A 22,681-nucleotide genomic window follows, 5' to 3' on the forward strand; every position below is an offset into this window, starting at 1 on the left:
CATGTTTCCGTAGTCCATGGTCATATTTCAGTGGTCCCTGGTCATGTTTCAGTTGTCCCTGGTCATGTTTCCGTGGTCCATGGTCATGTTTCAGTGGTCCATGGTCATGTTTCAGTGGTCCATGGTCATGTTTCAGTGGTCCATGGTCATGTTTCAGTGGTCCCTGGTCATGTTTCCGTGGTCCATGGTCATGGTTCAGTGGTCCATGGTCATGTTTCAGTGGTCCCTGGTCATGTTTCCGTGGTCCATGGTCATTTTTTGTGGTCATCATGCTTTATGGTGAAGACCAACTCCATATTGTCTTGTTTGCTTCTTCCAGTGCCCCATCAACTGCTCATTTGCATATGCAAAACAGCAACACAACAAACATACAACATGTTCATCATGTGATTAATAAGAAATGACTTGAAATAACTCTTGTTTTCTTTCAGTACGGCATGCAGCTGTACCACAACTTCATGCTGCCACACCACAAACAAAAACCTTCTCCAATGGTAATTATTGTGTAAATATACTAATTATGACATGTGTCGTTACTCCATGCTCATGTTTCAGTGGTCCGTGGTCATGTTTCAGTGGTCCGTGGTCATGTTTCAATGGTCCATGGTCATGTTTCAGTGGTCCATGGTCATGTTTCAGTGGTCCATGGTCATGTTTCAGTGGTCCATGGTCATGTTTCATTGGTCCATGGTCATGGTTCATTGGTCCATGGTCATGTTTCAGTGGTCCATGGTCATTTTTCAGTGGTCCATGGTCATGTTTCAGTGGTCCCTGGTCATGTTTCAGTGGTCCATGCTCATGTTTCAGTAGTCCATGGTCATGTTTCAGTGGTCCATGGTCATGTTTCAGTGGTCCATGGTCATGTTTCAGTGGTCCCTGGTCATGTTTTTGTGGTCCATGGTCATGTTTTTGTGGTCCATGGTCATGTTTCATTGGTCCATGGTCATGTTTCAGTGGTTCATGGTCATGTTTCAGTGGTTCATGGTCATGTTTCAGTGGTCCATGGTCATGTTTTAGTGGTCCCTGGTCATGTTTCTGTGGCCCATGGTCATGTTTCAGTAGTTCATGGTCATGTTTTAGTGGTCCCTGGTCATGTTTTAGTGGTCCATGGTCATGTTTTAGTGGTCCCTGGTCATGTTTCAGTGGTCCCTGGTCATGTTTCAGTGGTCCCTGGTCATGTTTCAGTGGTCCATGGTCATGTTTCAGTGGTCCATGGTCATGTTTTAGTGGTCCATGGTCATGTTTCAGTGGTCCGTGGTCATGTTTCATTGGTCCATGGTCATGTTTCAGTGGTCCATGGTCATGTTTTAGTGGTCCATGGTCATGTTTCAGTGGTCCATGGTCATGTTTCAGTGGTCCATGGTCATGTTTCAGTGATCCATGCTCATGTTTCAGTGGTCCATGCTTATGTTTCAGTGGTCCATGGTCATGTTTCAGTGGTCCATGGTCATGTTTCAATGGTTCATGGTCATGTTTCAGTGGTCCATGGTCATGTTTCAGTGGTCCATGGTCATGTTTCAGTGGTCCATGGTCATGTTTTAGTGGTCCATGGTCTTGTTTTAGTGGTCCATGGTCATGTTTCAGTGGTCCATGGTCATGTTTCAGTGGTCTGTCTACTATTATACTATTATTATACTATTATTACAATACTAGTATACTATTATTACAATATAAAACAATACTATTATACTATTATTACAATACAATTACAATACTATTATTACAATATAAAACAATACCATTATACTATTACAATATAAAACAATACTATTATACTATCATTACAATACAATACAATACTAATATATATTTCTTTGTGACTTTGCTTCATTTATTGCTATTAAATATTTCAAAACTTGTCAAAGGTTCTTAATTTTTATTCTCGCATATTCCATTTATCGCTATTGATGTCATGACTTGGTCCTTGGGTTTTGTTTTTCCGGAAGGCAACGGAAATTTGCCTCGGGCGAGACGGGAATGTAAGTACATGATTTATTAAATATTATCAAAAAAGAAAAAACTAAAGGTGCGCACAAGGCGGAAGTACAAACTTGACTAATGAAACAAATACTTGCACGTGGGCAAAAAACTAAGGACATGAACAAAAGTCGCTAACTGTGGCATGAATAGAAAAAACTTACTTGGACATGGCATGAAGTGCGCGGAGGTAAACAGAGTGTGACAGGCGTTGTGGCTTGGCCGGCCGAAAGACCAGTGGTGGTGGCCGAACCGGAGGTTGCGGCTTAGCAGGCCAAAAGACCGGTGGCGGCGGCCGGGCTGGCGGCTGTGGCTTGGCATGGTGATGCTGAGCCACCCCACCTGAAAAGTTCCCAGCCCTAGCCCCCCCCTCAAGGAGCGGATACCAGACGCGCTCCTTGCGGTCTGGAACCGTCTTTTGGGCTAGGTGGAGGGAGGTCAGGAGGGGGGCAGAATCCTCCCCATTAAATTGTCCAAAATATTTTTCTTTAGCCCCCACCTGGGGTTGTGGGGGCGGGGCATGAAATCTGGATGGCTTAGTTTGGCACGATCTAATTTTCAAAAACATGTCTTGGTAGTGCTTTATCTTGTTCTTTGAGTCTTTTGTTGGAGGCGGGTGATCAAAAGAAAAAGCATTGAAAAAAAAATCCTGGTCTGTGACGTCATCAGGGCGAAGCTGGCTGCTGCTTGCTTCCGCCCGGAGGGGGAGGGGCTTGTTGGAGCGGCGTGTCCTGCCGGCTCGCGGAAGTCTTTCCTCGTCCTTGGCGACGTTTCCGGGACGGGAGCGACGCGCCGATCGGCACCAGCTTGCTTCCATTCCCCCACATCATCCCCCTGCGCTCCCTGGGGGGAAAAGCGCAGCGTCTCGGCCTCCATGGCGCGCAGCACCTCCCAAGAAGCCTCATCCAAACTGTCCAACTCGTCCAACTAACGTGCGGAAAAACTATCTTGCTGGCGACATAATGTCCCTGACACACTCTTTATTGTCACTCTGCATAATGCCATGTTCACAGTCCCATGCCAAGTAAGTTTTTGTTTCATTGTTCACAGTTTCTGCCTTTGTGCTATGGTCTTTTTGGTTTCATAGTTTGTTCTCCGCCACTGTGCGCGCTTTTCGTTTGTACTTTTTTGATAGTTTCAAGTCAGAAGAAGTCTCCCATCACCAGCCTGAATGATTACCGACCAGTGGCCCTCACTCCGGTAATCATGAAGTGCTTCGAGCGACTTGTTCTCCAGCACATCAAGGACCATATCCCTCCAGACTTCGACCCCCACCAGTTCGCATACCGGGCGAACAGGTCCACAGAGGACGCCATCGCTGTTGCTCTCCACTCTGCTCTGAACCACCTGGAGCAGCAGCAGAGCTACGTCCGGATGCTCTCTGTGGACTATAGCTCTGCCTTCAATACAATAATCCCGGACAGACTCTGCAATAAACTGGACACTCTTGGCCTCCCCCCTCTCACAAACGCCTGGATAAGGGACTTCCTAACGGACCGACCCCAGAATGTGAGACTTGGCCCGCACCTCTCATCTCCCCCACAGGGCTGTGTGCTGAGCCCCCTCCTCTACTGCCTTTACACCCATGACTGCAGTCCGGCCCACAGTGACAACCTTACCGTCAAGTTCGCCGACGACACCACAGTGGTCGGGCTCATCTCCAGGGGTGACGAGGCTGCCTACAGAGAGGAGGTCCTGAAGCTGACGGCCTGGTCTTCGGAGAACAACCTCGCTCTCAACACCAGCAAGACCAGAGAGATCATCGTCGACTTCAGGAGGAGCAGCACCGACCCTGCCCCCCTCTACATCAACGGCGAGCGTGTAGAGAGGGTCCACACCTTCAGGTACCTTGGAGTCCACGTCTCTAATGACTTCTCCTGGACAGTCAACACCACATCAATCATCAAGAAGGCTCAGCAGCGGCTACACTTCCTTAGAGTCCTCGGGAAGTACAACCTGAAGCCTGACCTGCTGCTGACCTTCTACCGCTCGTCCATCGAGAGCCTGCTGACCTACTGTATTACGGTATGGTACGGCAGCTGCACTGCAGCAGACAGGGAGAGGCTGCAAAGAGTGGTCAAGACGGCTCAGAAGATCTTCGGCCGCCCTCTCCCCTCTCTGACGGACATCTACACCTCCCGCTGCCTCAACAGAGCCAGTGCCATCATCAAGGACAGCACCCACCCTGGCTCTGACCTGTTCCACCTGCTGCCCTCTGGGAAGCGCTACAGGTGCATTAAAACCAAAACAAACAGGCTAAAGAACAGCTTCTTCCCCAGGGCCATAACCATCCTGAACGGACTGCCCCATTGTCCCTCATAACTGCCTTCTCTTCGGTGCAATAACCCATTCCACCAACCACCCTGTTTTTGTTTTTGTTTTTTTCATGTATATACCGTATTTTCCGCACTATAAGGCGCACCTAAAAACCACAAATTTTCTCAAAAGCTGACAGTGCGCCTTATAACCCGGTGCGCTTTATTACGATTCATTTTCATAAAGTTTCGATCTCGCAACTTCGGTAAACAGCCGCCATCTTTTTTCCCGGTAGAACAGGAAGCGCTTCTTCTTCTACGCAAGCAACCGCCAAGGAAAGCACCCGCCCCCATAGAACAGGAAGCGCTTCTTCTTCTACTGTAAGCAACCACCCGCCCCCGGAAGAAGAAGAAAAAACGCGCGGATATCACCGTACGTTTCATTTCCTGTTTACATCTGTAAAGACCACAAAATGGCTCCTACTAAGCGACAAGGATCCGGTTCATAAAAAGACGCAATCTCTCCATCCGCACACGGATTACTACCGTATTTCACAGCAACTGATATTCCTGTGAACCGCACTGTGGAACGGGAGCACGTACGGTGAATATTCGCACCACAGGGAATGAGAAGTCATCCTTCACTGTGGTTCTAGCTTGCCATGCTAACTTCCACCCATGGTGATATTCAAAAGGAAGACCTTGCCAAAAGAGACCTTTCCAGCCGGCGTCATCATAAAAGCTAACTCGAAGGGATGGATGGATGAAGAAAAGATGAGCGAGTGGTTAAGGGAAGTTTACGCGAAGAGGCCGGGTGGCTTTTTTCACACAGCTCCGTCCATGTTGATATACGACTCCATGCGCGCCCACATCACAGATGGTGTCAAAAAACAAGTGAAGCACACAAATACAACACTCGCCGTCATTCCGGGTGGATTAACCAAAGAACTCCAACCGCTGGATATTGGTGTCAACAGGGCATTCAAATCACGACTGCGAACGGCGTGGGAACAATGGATGACCGAAGGCGAACACACCTTCACTAAGACAGGCAGACAGCGCCGGACGACATACGCCAACATTTGCCAGTGGATCGTAAATGCCTGGGCAGATATTTCGGTCACAACTGTGGTCCGAGCTTTCCGGAAGGCAGGATTCACAGAACTACTGGACAACAACAGCGACACTGACTCCGATGACTTCGACGAGACGGAACCGGCCATTTTGGATCCCACGCTTGCGCAACTTTTCAATTCGGACACCGAAGACGAAGAATTCGAAGGATTTACGAATGAAGAATAACTTCAGAAGGTGAGCGCTATGTTTATTTTGTGTGTTGTGACATTAACGTTCGAGCAACATTATGTTGCTATTGCTCTGCACCATTTTGAATTTTACTATGTTTGTGATTGCACATTTGCGTACATTTTGGGACAGAGTTGTTAGAACGCTGGTTTTCAATATATTATTAAAGTTTGACTGAACTATCTGACTGTTTTTTTGACATTCCCTTTAGCGCAGCGTAGGCGCGGCTTATAATCCGGGGCGGCTTATTGGTGGACAAAGTTATGAAATATGTAATTCATTGAAGGTGCGGCTAATAATCCGGTGCGCCTTATAGTGCGGAAAATACGGTATTCATTTCACACCATATTCATTGCACTTCTACATTTTTTATATTTTTATATATTTGCACATTGTTTTTCTAGCATGCACACATCGCACTGTATGGAATGGCCTCAATCTCGTTACCTTGCGTAATGACAATAAAGCTGATTCTGATTCTGATTCTGATGTACTTACATTCCCATCTCGCCCGAGCCAACTTTCCGTTGCCTTCCGGAAAAACAAAACCCAAGGACCAAGTCATGACAATTAACACTATTATTCTCGCTATTTATCATTTTGTTTATATTCTTATCTATATTTTAGTTTTTATATATATTTTGAATGCAATGTTTTGTATTGTTTTTTAATAATAATAATAATTATTATTATTATTATTATTACTGTGCATTTATGATCCTAATGAAGTATTTGTTGATGCATGTTGTGAGAAGTGCAGCACTCCTAAAGATGTCACTTCTGCAGAGGAGCATCTCTGAGAACTCCCTGGTGGCCATGGACTTCTCGGGCCAACACAGTCGTGTGATTGAGAAGCCCTCGGAAGTCCTGTCTGCGGCTGTGGAGGAAGGCCTGGCCTGGCGGGTGAGTCCTGAAACACCCAAGGTCAGCGGTGACAAGATATCCAGTCTCAATTGTGTTTTAGAGGAAGAGCTGCCAGCGTCTGAGTGCCCACGGGAGTCCGTCTGCGTCCCAGAGCTCCGTCTGCTCTCTAGGTGCCACTCTTGTCTGCTCCATGTCAACAACACCCGTCCCAAAAGCACTGACTCGTTACGTGTATCAGCTCTCCATTTAGCGCAGCCTTGGTTCTACGGCCGAATGTCCCGGGATGAAGCTCAGCTCCTCATCACCCAGCAGGGTCCTGTGGACGGGTAGGGGGCGCTGTTGCATGACATCACAACATGACCTAAAGCAGACGTGCAAAGGTCTCCTGAGAATAATAATAATCCATCCATTTGCTACCGCTTGGGGTTCTTAACTTTTTTGACCTCGGTTCAGCCTGGGGCCCACTCAAATCCAGTTGTGCGTTTCCTACCTAGGCCTTCAGTGATGTCCTACCTAGTCCGACTTCAATAAACACCCCTCCAAATACCATCATTTATGTCACCCCATGACCACGGCTGGAGAAATAATTTTAAAAATCAATAAACCCGCATCAGCATTTTAAAACATATCTTACGTGGTACTGTCAAGATTAAATGATTGTAAAAAACATATTAAATGTGGAAAAATAAATAAATAAAATATATAGTTAAAAAATTGAGAACCGATGATTTCTCCGCTGGCCGGGTACGGGTATGGCCCCAGTGCCACTTCCTGCTTTTCGCAAATTGTAAACTTGTGATCGGGTACTCGCTTAGGAAAATCCAATCGCAGTCACGTTTAACGTAAGGCTACCTAGATGGGCTACTGTCCAACAACTCGTCATCCGATTGGCTATCGCAGACTGTCTTATCAACCGGCAGACTGATTAGCACTCCAACAAGTCAATAACATCAACAGAGCTCACCTCTGTGCATTTACGCACAGCATAAAATGTTTGGCGGACAAAATGAGACTGTCTTTCTGTGGCAGCGTGGGAGAAAGTTGTACATGTGAACAAACTACGGTGAGTTCAAGGATCGCTGAAATTAGTAGGACAAAACGGTGCTTGCCGACTACTCTCATCATTGAAGCATGTTTAGTACAAACAGTGGGATTTCTAACAATTAGGAAGGACTTGGAGAAGGCATTCGACCGTGTCCCTCGGGAAGTCCTGTGGGGAGTGCTCAGAGAGTATGGGGTATCAGACTGTCTGATTGTGGCGGTCCGCTCCCTGTATGATCAGTGTCAGAGCTTGGTCCGCATTGCCGGCAGTAAGTCGGACCCGTTTCCAGTGAGGGTTGGACTCCGCCAAGACTGCCCTTTGTCACCCATTCTGTTCTGAACTTTTATGGACAGAATTTCTAGGCGCAGTCAAGGCGTTGAGGGGATCCGGTTTGGTGGCTGGAGGATTAGGTCTCTGCTTTTTGCAGATGATGTGGTCCTGTTGGCTTCATCTGGCCAGGATCTTCAGCTCTCACTGGATCTGTTCGCAGCTTAGTGTGAAGCGACTGGGATGAGAATCAGCACCTCCAATTCCGAGTCCATGGTTCTCGCTTGGAAAAGGGTGGAGTGCCATCTCCGGGTTGGGGAGGAGATCTTGCCCCAAGTGGAGGAGTTCAAGTACCTCGGAGTCTTGTTCACGAGTGAGGGAAGAGTGGATCGTGAGATCGACAGGCGGATCGGTACGGCGTCTTCAGTAATGCGGACGCTGTATCGATCCGTTGTGGTGAAGAAGGAGCTGGCAAAGCTCTCAATTTACCGGTCGATCTACGTTCCCATCCTCACCTATGGTCATGAGCTTTGGGTTATGACCGAAAGGACAAGATCACGGGTACGAGCGGCCCAAATGAGTTTCCTCCGCCGGGTGGTGGGTCTCTCCCTTAGAGATAGGGTGAGAAGCTCTGCCATCCGGAAGGAGCTTAAAGTAAAGCCGCTGCTCCTCCACATGGAGAGGAGCCAGATGAGGTGGTTCGGGCATCTGGCCAGGATGCCACCCGAACGTCTCTCTAGGGAGGTGTTTAGGGCACGTCCGACCGGTAGGAGGCCGCGGGGAAGACCCAGGACACGTTGGGTAGACTATGTCTTCCGGCTGGCCTGGGAACGCCTCGGGATCCCCCAGGAAGGGCTGGACGAAGTGGCTGGGGAGAGGAAAGTCTGGACTTCCTTGCTTGGGCTACTGCCCCCGCAACCCGACCTCGAATAAGCGGAAGTAGATGGATGGATGGATGGATAGGAAGGTTTGTGTTCTCCTACAGAAACCATAGTAAAACAAAAAATACGCTTTTTTTCCCATCTTTTTCCATTTTCACACATCTCTAAAAGAGGTCCACTAGGGCGGTGCTGACCCAAACCAAACCCCCTAACCCTACGGTTCAGAAACAGTAAAAGGCAAACGTGAAACATCAACATATATTTGTCTTTTCTTACCTTACCTTTCTTCTATTCTAAAGTGACGTTTGTGTCCAGCGAACGTCAATTGTTTTATTTTGGGTGTGTAGCTAGCCGAGCCATCCATACACATTTCTCATTTCAATCACTGCAAAAATGTATTTTATCTCAACATTTATGATGTCGACCCCGAGAGGGACAAGCGTTAGAAAATGGATTTAAATTAAAATTAAAAAATAGACATTTCCTGAGCTTACAGTATGCTAAGATCAGGTGGCCCCCTAGTGGTTGTGGCCCTAAACAACCACATAGACTCTAATAAACATTTATAATGCATCTGAGATAGGCTCCAGCACCCCCCGCGACCCCAAAAGGGATAAACGGTAGAAAAATGGATGGATGGGATAGAGTAGACAGCACACTTCTCCAACACTGCAGTAGCAATAAAACACCACCAGATGGCAGTGCTCCTTAGTGAATAACCCAGTTAATGACATGTCTGCTTGTAATCATTCAAAAATATTATTTTTTGGTGATGAAAATACGTGATTTCAATCATTTATGTTTTGTTTTCAGGTTGTTTCTTGTGAGGGAAAGCCAAAGCAAGCCCAAGACCTTCGTGCTGTCGCTGTGCCACATGCAGAAAGTCAAACACTTCCAAATATTACCGGTGAGTGAGCACCTTAAATACAATAAAAGTCATTATCTCTTATTCTGAAGGCCGGCCTTTAGCAAGTCCGTCAGGATTTATTCGTGGGCGCGGGTCAGACGGAGGTCGGTGTGAATGACTCGTCATTAGAGCGTCTTGCAATATTCATTCCGGCAATAAATTGAAGCTGAGAGTGAAATTGGTATCGCTCACATTTTCCAAATCGTCGTAACAAAATGGGCAAATTAAACTATCAATTGTCACAATATTGATTTAATGAGAAACATATTTTCAAAAGAATGCAGAGGTAGTTTAATAGCATTGTAGTATATACCAAAATGTATTTCGATACTGTTCGGTACTTTTCTAAATAAAGGGGACCACCAAAAAAATGTAATTATTGTCTTTATTGTAACAAAAAATGTTAGTGTACATGAAACATATGTTTATTATTGTCATTTAGCCCTTAAATAAAATAATGAACATACTAGACAACTTGTCTTTTAGTAGTAATAATAATAACAATAATAATAATAATAGATTGTATTTGTAAAAAGCACTTTACATTGAGCAAACAACTTCAAAGTGCTACAGTGTATTTAAAAATTAAAAAAATAAAAATTAAAAGATAATAAAAGAAAATAAAAAAAAACTAGAACAGCCTAATAGCTAGAACTAGTATGCATACATAAAAAAGGCTTTTTTAAATTTATTTATTTATTTTAAATAAGGGTTTTTAAGCCTTTTTTAAAAGCATCCACAGTCTGTGGTTACCTCAGGTGGTCAGGGAGAACGTTCCACAGACTGGGAGCAGCGGAGCAGAAAGCCCGGTCTCCCATTTTAATTAAACAAACAAAGACTTGTAATTAGTCTGCAGACGTATGCAGTAACATATTGTGTCATTTATACACCTATTATTTTCTACACATTATGAGGGACAAACTGTAAAAATGGATTATTAATCTACTTGTTCATTTACTGTTAATATCTGCTTATTTTCTCTTTTAACATGTTCTATCTACACTTCTGCTAAAATGTAATAATCACTTATTCTTCTCTTCTTTGATACTTGACATTAGTTTTGGACGATACCACACATTTAGGTATCGATCCGATACCAAGTAGTTACAGGATCATACAATAAAATATAATGCCTAATAAACCAATACTGATATAAAGGGTAGGTGTCGCGCTGTTTTCTGTTTTAACATGTTCTATCTACACTTCTGTTCAAATGTAATAATCACTTATTCTTCTCTTCTTTGATACTTTACATTAGTTTTGGACGATACCACACATTTAGGTATCGATCCGATACCAAGTAGTTACAGAATCATACAATAAGATATAATGCCTAATAAACCAATACTGATATAAAGGGTAGGTGTCGCGCTGTTTTCTGTTTTAACATGTTCTATCTACACTTCTGTTAAAATGTAATAATCACTTATTCTTCTCTTCTTTGATACTTTACATTAGTTTTGGACGATACCACACATTTAGGTATCGATCCGATACAAAGTAGTTACAGGATCATACAATAAATTATAATACCTAATTAAAAGCTGCAAGCAGCGATAGACGGGACCGACTTTGACGGCTCATAAAATCCAAACCGGAGCAGAAATCAAAACTCTTTCATCAACTTTTAATCAGAAGGGTTCAATCTCTCTCCTGTGCTAGTTTGAAGCCGACACGACAAACGCGCTCAGTGACTGTTTTGACCCAACTTTTATTTTGAAGGGGGAATTGCAAACTTCCTGTTGATTTTTGCTGGGGGTTGTCAGTGTATGAAATATAGGTCTAAGTGAGACCTACAGAGAGGTTTTTGTTTCATGTCCCTACGACATTCCTACTGGAAGTTACAAGCAGTTTTGTCTGTGTTTTCTTCCTAGGAGCAGTTTTGTCTGTGTTTTCTTCCTAGGGGGCGCTAGAGTGCAATTTTGAGTTTTGGGGTTTGGTTTTTTGATTAGATCGCAATAAATAAATAAATAAATAAACCAATACTGATATAAAGGGTAGGTGTCACACTGTTTTCTGTTTTTAACATGTTCTATCTACACTTCTGTTCAAATGTAATAATCACGTGATCTTCTCTTCTTTGATTCTTGACATTAGTTTTGGATGATACCACACATTTAGGTATCGATCCGATACCAAGTAGTTACAGGATCATACATTGGTCTTATTCAAAGTAGTACCAAATATTATTCATTAGTACCGCGGTACTATACTAGTACCTGTACAACCCTATACCATTGACAAGTTGGCAAATACATCATTTGACGATTCTTAACCCCGACTGAGCCAATCAAGTGGTCAGTAATCAGTATCGACCTACTTTCGTGAAAACGCACATGTGATCGCTACAGATCTATATCCTTAAGATTTTACCGATACCAATATCGATATTCCTACCAGTTTTAATGGGCACTCTTATTGGTGTAAACAAAGATGCATGTTCTATTACCATTTTGTATTAGCACATATACTTTTCTGTGGTGTTGCTTCCTTATTTGTCATTATTCCAAGTCTTTTTTTTTTTTTTACGACTTTGACAACCAGGACCATACTTTGACAACCAGGACCAGCGTTTGACAACCAGGACCGTAGTTTGACAACAAGGAGCGTACTTTGACAACCAGGACCATACTTTGACAACCAGGACCACCGTGTGACAACCAGCACCACCATGTGACAACCAGGTCCACACTTTGACAACCAGGACCAGACTCTGACAACCAGGACCAGTGTGTGACAACCAGGACCATACTTTGACAACCAGGACCAGACTTTGACAACCAGGACCAGTGTGTGACAACCAGGACCAAGGGTGTGACAACCAGGACCATACTTTGACAACAAGGACCACCGTGTGACAACCAGGACCAGACTTTGACAACCAGGACCAGACTTTGACAACCAGGACCAGGGTGTGACAACCAGGACCAAGGGTGTGACAACCAGGACCATACTTTGACAACCAGGACCAGACTTTGACAACCAGGACCAGACTTTGACAACCAGGACCAGGGTGTGACAACCAGGACCAAGGGTGTGACAACCAGGACCATACTTTGACAACAAGGACCACCATGTGACAACCAGGACCATACTTTGACAACCAGGACCATACTTTGACAACCAGGTCCAGCGTGTGACAACCAGGACCAAGGGTGTGACAACAAGGACCATACTTTGACAACCAGGACCATACTTTGACAACCAGGACCAGCGTTTGACAACCAGGACCGTACTTTGACAACAAGGACCATACTTTGACAACCAAGACCATACTTTGACAACCAGGACCACCGTGTGACAACCAGCACCACCATGTGACAATCAGGACCACCATGTGACAATCAGGACCACCATGTGACAACCAGGACCACACTTTGACAACCAGGAACACACTTTGACAACCAGGACCAGACTTTGACAACCAGGACCAGCATGTGACAACCAGGACCATACTTTGACAACAAGGACCACCGTGTGACAACCAGGACCATACTTTGACAACCAGGACCAGCGTGTGACAACCAGAACCATACTTTGATAACCAGGACCATACTTTGACAACCAGGACCATACTTTGACAACAAGGACCACCGTGTGACAACCAGGACCATACTTTGACAACCAGGACCAGCGTGTGACAACCAGAACCATACTTTGACAACCAGGACCATACTTTGACAACCAGGACCATACTTTGACAACCAGGACCTTACTTTGACAACAAGGACCAGACTTTGACAACAAGGACCAGACTTTGACAACCAGGATTACACTTTGACAATCAGGACTACCTTGTGACAACCAGGACCGTACTTTGACAACCAGGACCATACTTTGACAACCAGGACCATACTTTGACAACAAGGACCACCGTGTGACAACCAGGACCATACTTTGACAACAAGGACCACCGTGTGACAACCAGGACCATACTTTGACAACCAGGACCAGCGTGTGACAACCAGAACCATACTTTGACAACCAGGACCATACTTTGACAACCAGGACCATACTTTGACAACCAGGACCTTACTTTGACAACAAGGACCAGACTTTGACAACAAGGACCAGACTTTGACAACCAGGATTACACTTTGACAATCAGGACTACCTTGTGACAACCAGGACCGTACTTTGACAACCAGGACCATACTTTGACAACCAGGACCATACTTTGACAACAAGGACCACCGTGTGACAACCAGGACCATACTTTGACAACCAGGACCAGGGTGTGACAACCAGGATCATACTTTGACAACCAGGACCAGACTTTGACAACCAGGACCAGACTTTGACAACCAGGACCACCTTGTGACAACCAGGACCATACTTTGACAACCAGGACCATACTTTGACAACCAGGACCAGCGTGTGACAACCAGGACCAGACTTTGACAACAAGGACCAGACTTTGACAACCAGGATTACACTTTGACAATCAGGACTACCTTGTGACAACCAGGACCGTACTTTGACAACCTACAAAGTAAGTGAATTCAACAGCCTGTCGTAATTACGGGTTAGGGTCCTATGAATGAAGAAATAAAAAATACCAACAGCTGTAACATGTGTCCTTCTGTACCAACCCAATTAGGAACCGGTACCAACAAATACCGGTACTAAGTATACATCCCGAGTTATCGCAGTTGCTGATTCATGGCTTTTAATCCTAATCCCCTCTGGTTGACACCGGATTTGTTTTCAGTCTCCCGGCTAACAAGCGAGCAGCTATTTATGTGCCCCCCATACTCTGTGTGCCGCCACTCCTCCTTAGTTAATTACCATCCAAAAACGACGGAATTTTAAATATCTTAAGTATTACCATAAAGTATCGTTATCAAGTAATGTTAACGCTGGGAGATGAGACTAAACATGTTACACACCGAGAGCAGGCATGCTAATAACCAAGCTAACCGCTAAGATAGCTTGAAACAACATGAGAAAGTAGAAGTATTTATTCAGGTTAAAGCAGGAAGGAGCTACTCGGCATGTCCACAACACCCGTGAAGTTGTCACGTTGTGTAAATGGTAAATAAAAAGAGAATACAACAAATCCTTTTCAACTTATATTCAATTGAATAGACTGCAAAGACAAGATATTTCATGTTAGAACTGGTAAACTTTGTTATTTTTTTTGCAAATATTAGCTCATTTGGAATTTGACAACCAGGACCAGCGTGTGACAACCAGGACCATACTTTGACAACCAGGACCATACTTTGACAACCAGGAACATGTTTTGACAACCAGGACCAAGGGTGTGACAACCAGGACCATACTTTGACAACCAGGACCAAGGGTGTGACAACCAGGACCATACTTTGACAACCAGGACCAGGGTGTGACAACCAGGATCATACTTTGACAACCAGGACCAGACTTTGACAACCAGGACCAGACTTTGACAACCAGGACCAGGGTGTGACAACCAGGACCAGCGTGTGACAACCAGGACCATACTTTGACAACCAGGACCAAGGGTGTGACAACCAGGACCATACTTTGACAACCAGGACCAGACTTTGACAACCAGGACCATACTTTGACAACAAGGACCACCGTGTGACAACCAGGACCATACTTTGACAACCAGGACCTTACTTTGACAACAAGGACCACCGTGTGACAACCAGGACCATACTTTGACAACCAGGACCAGACTTTGACAACCAGGACCATACTTTGACAACCAGGACCAGACTTTGACAACCAGGACCAGACTTTGACAACAAGGACCAGACTTTAACAACCAGGACCAGACTTTGACAACCAGGACCAAGGGTGTGACAACCAGGACCATACTTTGACAACCAGGACCATACTTTGACAACCAGGACCATACTTTGACAACAAGGACCACCGTGTGACAACCAGGACCATACTTTGACAACCAGGACCAGACTTTGACAACCAGGACCAGACTTTGACAACCAGGACCAGCGTGTGACAACCAGGACCAAGGGTGTGACAACCAGGACCAGACTTTGACAACCAGGACCAGGGTGTGACAACCAGGACCAGCGTGTGACAACCAGGACCATACTTTGACAACCAGGACCATACTTTGACAACCAGGAACATGTTTTGACAACCAGGACCAAGGGTGTGACAACCAGGACCATACTTTGACAACCAGGACCAAGGGTGTGACAACCAGGACCATACTTTGACAACCAGGACCAGGGTGTGACAACCAGGATCATACTTTGACAACCAGGACCAGACTTTGACAACCAGGACCAGACTTTGACAACCAGGACCAGGGTGTGACAACCAGGACCAGCGTGTGACAACCAGGACCATAGTTTGAGAACCAGGACCAAGGGTGTGACAACCAGGACCATACTTTGACAACCAGGACCAGACTTTGACAACCAGGACCATACTTTGACAACCAGGACCAGACTTTGACAACCAGGACCAGACTTTGACAACAAGGACCAGACTTTAACAACTAGGACCAGACTTTGACAACCAGGACCAAGGGTGTGACAACCAGGACCATACTTTGACAACCAGGACCATACTTTGACAACCAGGACCATACTTTGACAACAAGGACCACCGTGTGACAACCAGGACCATACTTTGACAACCAGGACCAGACTTTGACAACCAGGACCAGACTTTGACAACTAGGACCAGCGTGTGACAACCAGGACCAAGGGTGTGACAACCAGGACCATACTTTGACAACCAGGACAATACTTTGACAACCAGGACCAGCGTTTGACAACCAGGACCGTAGTTTGACAACAAGGACCGTACTTTGACAACCAGGACCAGACTTTGACAACCAGGACCAGCGTGTGACAACCAGGACCAAGGGTGTGACAACCAGGACCATACTTTGACAACCAGGACCAAGGGTGTGACAACCAGGACCATACTTTGACAACAAGGACCACCGTGTGACAACCAGGACCATACTTTGACAACCAGGACCAGACTTTGACAACCAGGACCAGACTTTGACAACCAGGACCAGCATGTGACAACCAGGACCATACTTTGACAACCAGGACCAGACTTTGACAACCAGGACCAGACTTTGACAACCAGGACCAGCGTGTGACAACCAGGACCAAGGGTGTGACAACCAGGACCAGACTTTGACAACCAGGACCAGGGTGTGACAACCAGGACCAGCGTGTGACAACCAGGACCATACTTTGACAACCAGGACCATACTTTGACAACCAGGAACATGTTTTGACAACCAGGACCAAGGGTGTGACAACCAGGACCATACTTTGACAACCAGGACCAAGGGTGTGACAACCAGGACCATACTTTGACAACCAGGACCAGGGTGTGACAACCAGGATCATACTTTGACAACCAGGACCAGACTTTGACAACCAGGACCAGACTTTGACAACCAGGACCAGGGTGTGACAACCAGGACCAGCGTGTGACAACCAGGACCATAGTTTGAGAACCAGGACCAAGGGTGTGACAACCAGGACCATACTTTGACAACCAGGACCAGACTTTGACAACCAGGACCATACTTTGACAACCAGGACCAGACTTTGACAACCAGGACCAGACTTTGACAACAAGGACCAGACTTTAACAACTAGGACCAGACTTTGACAACCAGGACCAAGGGTGTGACAACCAGGACCATACTTTGACAACCAGGACCATACTTTGACAACCAGGACCATACTTTGACAACAAGGACCACCGTGTGACAACCAGGACCATACTTTGACAACCAGGACCAGACTTTGACAACCAGGACCAGACTTTGACAACCAGGACCAGCGTGTGACAACCAGGACCAAGGGTGTGACAACCAGGACCATACTTTGACAACCAGGACAATACTTTGACAACCAGGACCAGCGTTTGACAACCAGGACCGTAGTTTGACAACAAGGACCGTACTTTGACAACCAGGACCAGACTTTGACAACCAGGACCAGCGTGTGACAACCAGGACCAAGGGTGTGACAACCAGGACCATACTTTGACAACCAGGACCATACTTTGACAACCAGGACCAGCGTTTGACAACCAGGACCGTAGTTTGACAACAAGGACCATTCTTTGACAACCAGGACCATACTTTGACAACCAGGACCACCGTGTGACAACCAGCACCACCATGTGACAACCAGGACCACACTTTGACAACCAGGAACACACTTTGACAACCAGGACCAGACTTTGACAACCAGGACCAGACTTTGACAACCAGGACCAGCATGTGACAACCAGGACCATACTTTGACAACCAGGACCAGCATGTGACAACCAGAACCAGACTTTGACAACCAGGACCAGCATGTGACAACCAGAACCAGACTTTGACAACCAGGACCATACTTTGACAACAAGGACCACCGTGTGACAACCAGGACCATATTTTGACAACCAGGACCAGACTTTGACAACCAGGACCAGACTTTGACAACCAGGACCAGACTGGTCCTAATATTGACAACCAATATTAGCTCATTTGGAATTCGATGCCTGCGACGTGTTTCAAAAAAGCTGGCACAAGTGGCAAAAAAGACTGAGGAAGTTGAGGAATGCTCATCAAAGACTTATTTGGAACATCCCACCGGTGAACAGGCTAATTGGGAACAGGTGGGTGCCATGATTGGGTATAAAAGCAGCTTTCATGAAATGCTCAGTCATTCCACTTTGTCAACAAATGCCTGAGCAAATTGTTTAAGAACAACATTTCTCAAGCAGCTATTGCAAGGAATTTAGGGATTTCGCCATCTACGCTCCGTGATATCATCGAACGGTTCAGAGAATCTGGAGAAATCACTGCACGTAAGCCATGATATTACGCACCTTGGATCCCTCAAAAAAAAGCGACATCAGTGTGTAAAGGATATCACCACATGGGCTCAGGAACACTTCTGAAAACCACTGTCAGTAATTACAGTTGGTCGCTACATCTGTAAGTGCAAGTTAAAACTCTACTATGCAAAAGCCACATATATTTATCAACAACACCCAGAAACGCTTTGCCAAAAAAAATTAAGTTTTTTTTTAGTGTGAACATGAAATATCTTGTCTTTGCAGTCTATTCAATTGAATATAAGTTGAAAAGGATTTGTTTTTTTATTTACCATTTACACAAGGGTTTTAGGTTGTGTAAGAGGAGGGTGGATCCATCCATACATCGAAGGTGTGGATAAACAAGTCAGGTCACTAGATTTATTTCATCAAAATCACTTCTGTTGTTGTTTTTGTAAACGTTGACACGTCCAGGCACTAATTGTCTGGACAAAGGAGGACTTTGAGGGCAAAAAGCAAAGTTTTTAAAAGAGTCGTAGACTGTACTAGTTTTATTACTGGCTACATGTCCATAGCACCATGTGAGAGACAGCACCCTCTGGTGGCCACATGGAGTAAAGGTGACCCTCTGTATGAGTCCCGTGGTGGACGTCAACAGTCTGGGTCTGGTGCTGGTTCTCATCTCCATCTTGTACCACACTGCAGGTCCAGGACGAAGGGGACTCGGTCCACAGTCTGGACGATGGTCACACGCGCTTCTTGGACTTGATTCAGCTGGTGGACTTCTACCAGCTCAACCGGGGTGTGCTGCCCTGCAAACTCAAACATCACTGTACTAGGACCACCTTGTGACGACCAGGACCACCTTGTGACAACCAGGGCCGTACTTTGACAACCAGGACCACTGTGTGACAACCAGGACCATACTTTGACAACAAGGACCAGCGTGTGACAACCAGGACCACCTTGTGACAACCAGGGCCATACTTTGACAACCAGGACCACTGTGTGACAACCAGGACCATACTTTGACAACAAGGACCAGCGTGTGACAACCAGGACCACCTTGTGACAACCAGGGCTGTACTTTGACAACCAGGACCACTGTGTGACAACCAGGACCAGCGTGTGACAACCAGGACCATACTTTGACAAACAGGACCAGCGTGTGACAACCAGGACCATACTTTGACAAACAGGACCAGCGTGTGACAACCAGGACCATACTTTGACAACAAGGACCAGCGTGTGACAACCAGGACCACCTTGTGACAACCAGGGCCGTACTTTGACAACCAGGACCACTGTGTGACAACCAGGACCATACTTTGACAACAAGGACCAGCGTGTGACAACCAGGACCACCTTGTGACAACCAGGGCTGTACTTTGACAACCAGGACCACTGTGTGACAACCAGGACCAGCGTGTGACAACCAGGACCATACTTTGACAAACAGGACCAGCGTGTGACAACCAGGACCATACTTTGACAAACAGGACCAGCGTGTGACAACCAGGACCATACTTTGACAACAAGGACCAGCGTGTGACAACCAGGACCACCTTGTGACAACCAGGGCCGTACTTTGACAACCAGGACCACTGTGTGACAACCAGGACCATACTTTGACAACAAGGACCAGCGTGTGACAACCAGGACCACCTTGTGACAACCAGGGCCGTACTTTGACAACCAGGACCACTGTGTGACAACCGGGACCATACTTTGACAACAAGGACCATACTTTGACAAACAGGACCAGCGTGTGACAACCAGGACCAGACTTTGACAACAAGGACCAGCGTGTGACAACCAGGACCACCTTGTGACAACCAGGGCCGTACTTTGACAACCAGGACCACTGTGTGACAACCAGGACCATACTTTGACAACAAGGACCAGCGTGTGACAACCAGGACCACCTTGTGACAACCAGGGCCGTACTTTGACAACCAGGACCACTGTGTGACAACCGCGACCATACTTTGACAACCAGGACCATACTTTGACAACAAGGACCAGCGTGTGACAACCAGGACCACCTTGTGACAACCAGGGCCGTACTTTGACAACCAGGACCACTGTGTGACAACCGGGACCATACTTTGACAACCAGGACCATACTTTGACAACCAGGACCAGACTTTGACAACCAGGACCAGACTTTGACAACCAGGACCAGGGTGTGACAACCAGGACCAGCGTGTGACAACCAGGACCATACTTTGACAACCAGGACCAAGGGTGTGACAACCAGGACCATACTTTGACAACCAGGACCAGACTTTGACAACCAGGACCAGACTTTGACAACAAGGACCAGACTTTAACAACCAGGACCAGACTTTGACAACCAGGACCAAGGGTGTGACAACCAGGACCATACTTTGACAACCAGGACCATACTTTGACAACCAGGACCATACTTTGACAACAAGGACCACCGTGTGACAACCAGGACCATACTTTGACTACCAGGACCAGACTTTGACAACCAGGACCAGACTTTGACAACCAGGACCATCGTGTGACAACCAGGACCAAGGGTGTGACAACCAGGACCATACTTTGACAACCAGGACCAGACTTTGACAACCAGGACCAGACTTTGACAACCAGGACCAGCGTGTGACAACCAGGACCAAGGGTGTGACAACCAGGACCATACTTTGACAACCAGGACCAGACTTTGACAACTAGGACCAGCGTGTGACAACCAGGACCAAGGGTGTGACAACCAGGACCATACTTTGACAACCAGGACAATACTTTGACAACCAGGACCAGCGTTTGACAACCAGGACCGTAGTTTGACAACAAGGACCGTACTTTGACAACCAGGACCAGACTTTGACAACCAGGACCAGCGTGTGACAACCAGGACCAAGGGTGTGACAACCAGGACCATACTTTGACAACCAGGACCATACTTTGACAACCAGGACCAGCGTTTGACAACCAGGACCGTAGCTTGACAACAAGGACCATACTTTGACAACCAGGACCATACTTTGACAACCAGGACCAGCGTTTGACAACCAGGACCGTAGTTTGACAACAAGGACCGTACTTTGACAACCAGGACCAGACTTTGACAACCAGGACCAGCGTGTGACAACCAGGACCAAGGGTGTGACAACCAGGACCATACTTTGACAACCAGGACCATACTTTGACAACCAGGACCAGCGTTTGACAACCAGGACCATACTTTGACAACAAGGACCAACGTGTGACAACCAGGACCATACTTTGACAACCAGGACCAGTGTGTGACAACCAGAACCAGACTTTGACAACCAGGACCATACTTTGACAACAAGGACCACCGTGTGACAACCAGGACCATATTTTGACAACCAGGACCAGACTTTGACAACCAGGACCAGACTGGTCCTAATATTGACAACCAATATTAGCTCATTTGGAATTCGATGCCTGCGACGTGTTTCAAAAAAGCTGGCACAAGTGGCAAAAAAGACTGAGGAAGTTGAGGAATGCTCACCAAAGACTTATTTGGAACATCCCACCGGTGAACAGGCTAATTGGGAACAGGTGGGTGCCATGATTGGGTATAAAAGCAGCTTCCATGAAATGCTCAGTCGTTCACAAACAAGGACGGGGCGAGGGTCACCACTTTGTCAACAAATGCATTAGCAAATTGTTTAAGAACAACATTTCTCAAGCAGCTATTGCAAGGAATTTAGGGATTTCGCCATCTACGCTCCGTAATATCATCGAACGGTTCAGAGAATCTGGAGAAATCACTGCACGTAAGCCATGATATTACGCACCTTGGATCCCTCAAAAAAAAAGCGACATCAGTGTGTAAAGGATATCACCACATGGGCTCAGGAACACTTCTGAAAACCACTGTCAGTAATTACAGTTGGTCGCTACATCTGTAAGTGCAAGTTAAAACTCTACTACGCAAAAGCCACATATATTTATCAACAACACCCAGAAACGCTTTGCCAAAAAAAATTAAGTTTTTTTTACTGTGAACATGAAATATCTTGTTTTTGCAGTCTATTCAATTGAATATAAGTTGAAAAGGATTTGTTGTATTGTCTTTTTATTTACCATTTACACAAGGGTTTTAGGTTGTGTAAGAGGAGGGTGGATCCATCCATACATCAAAGGTGTGGATAAACAAGTATGTGATATCAGGATACTAGAGTGATCAGGTCACTAGATTTATTTCATCAAAATCACTTTTGTTGTTGTTTTTGTAAACGTTGACACGTCCAGGCACTAATTGTCTGGACAAAGGAGGATTTAGAGGGCAAAAAGCAAAGTTTTTAAAAGATGTAATAGTTTTATTACTGGCTACATGTCCATAGCACCATGTGAGAGACAGCACCCTCTGGTGGCCACATGGAGTAAAGGTGACCCTCTGTATGAGTCCCGT

General features: G+C 46.0%; 1 protein-coding gene across 1 annotated transcript in view; it reads left to right on the forward strand.

Annotated features, from left to right (window-relative positions):
- LOC133603047 (growth factor receptor-bound protein 14-like) overlaps positions 1 to 19,119 on the forward strand; it is an 88,043-nt gene extending 68,924 nt beyond the window's left edge. The window contains exons 9-14 of the mRNA XM_061956194.1: positions 432 to 494; positions 6,324 to 6,440; positions 6,502 to 6,571; positions 6,640 to 6,727; positions 9,405 to 9,498; positions 18,973 to 19,119. Of these exons, the coding sequence (XP_061812178.1) occupies positions 432 to 494; positions 6,324 to 6,440; positions 6,502 to 6,571; positions 6,640 to 6,727; positions 9,405 to 9,498; positions 18,973 to 19,119 (579 nt within the window). The remainder of the gene's footprint in view (positions 1 to 431; positions 495 to 6,323; positions 6,441 to 6,501; positions 6,572 to 6,639; positions 6,728 to 9,404; positions 9,499 to 18,972) is intronic.
- The last annotated feature ends 3,562 nt before the right edge of the window (positions 19,120 to 22,681 follow it).

The sequence above is a fragment of the Nerophis lumbriciformis genome, linkage group LG13 (assembly GCF_033978685.3).
Source record: "Nerophis lumbriciformis linkage group LG13, RoL_Nlum_v2.1, whole genome shotgun sequence".
In the NCBI taxonomy this organism is placed as follows: domain Eukaryota; kingdom Metazoa; phylum Chordata; class Actinopteri; order Syngnathiformes; family Syngnathidae; genus Nerophis; species Nerophis lumbriciformis.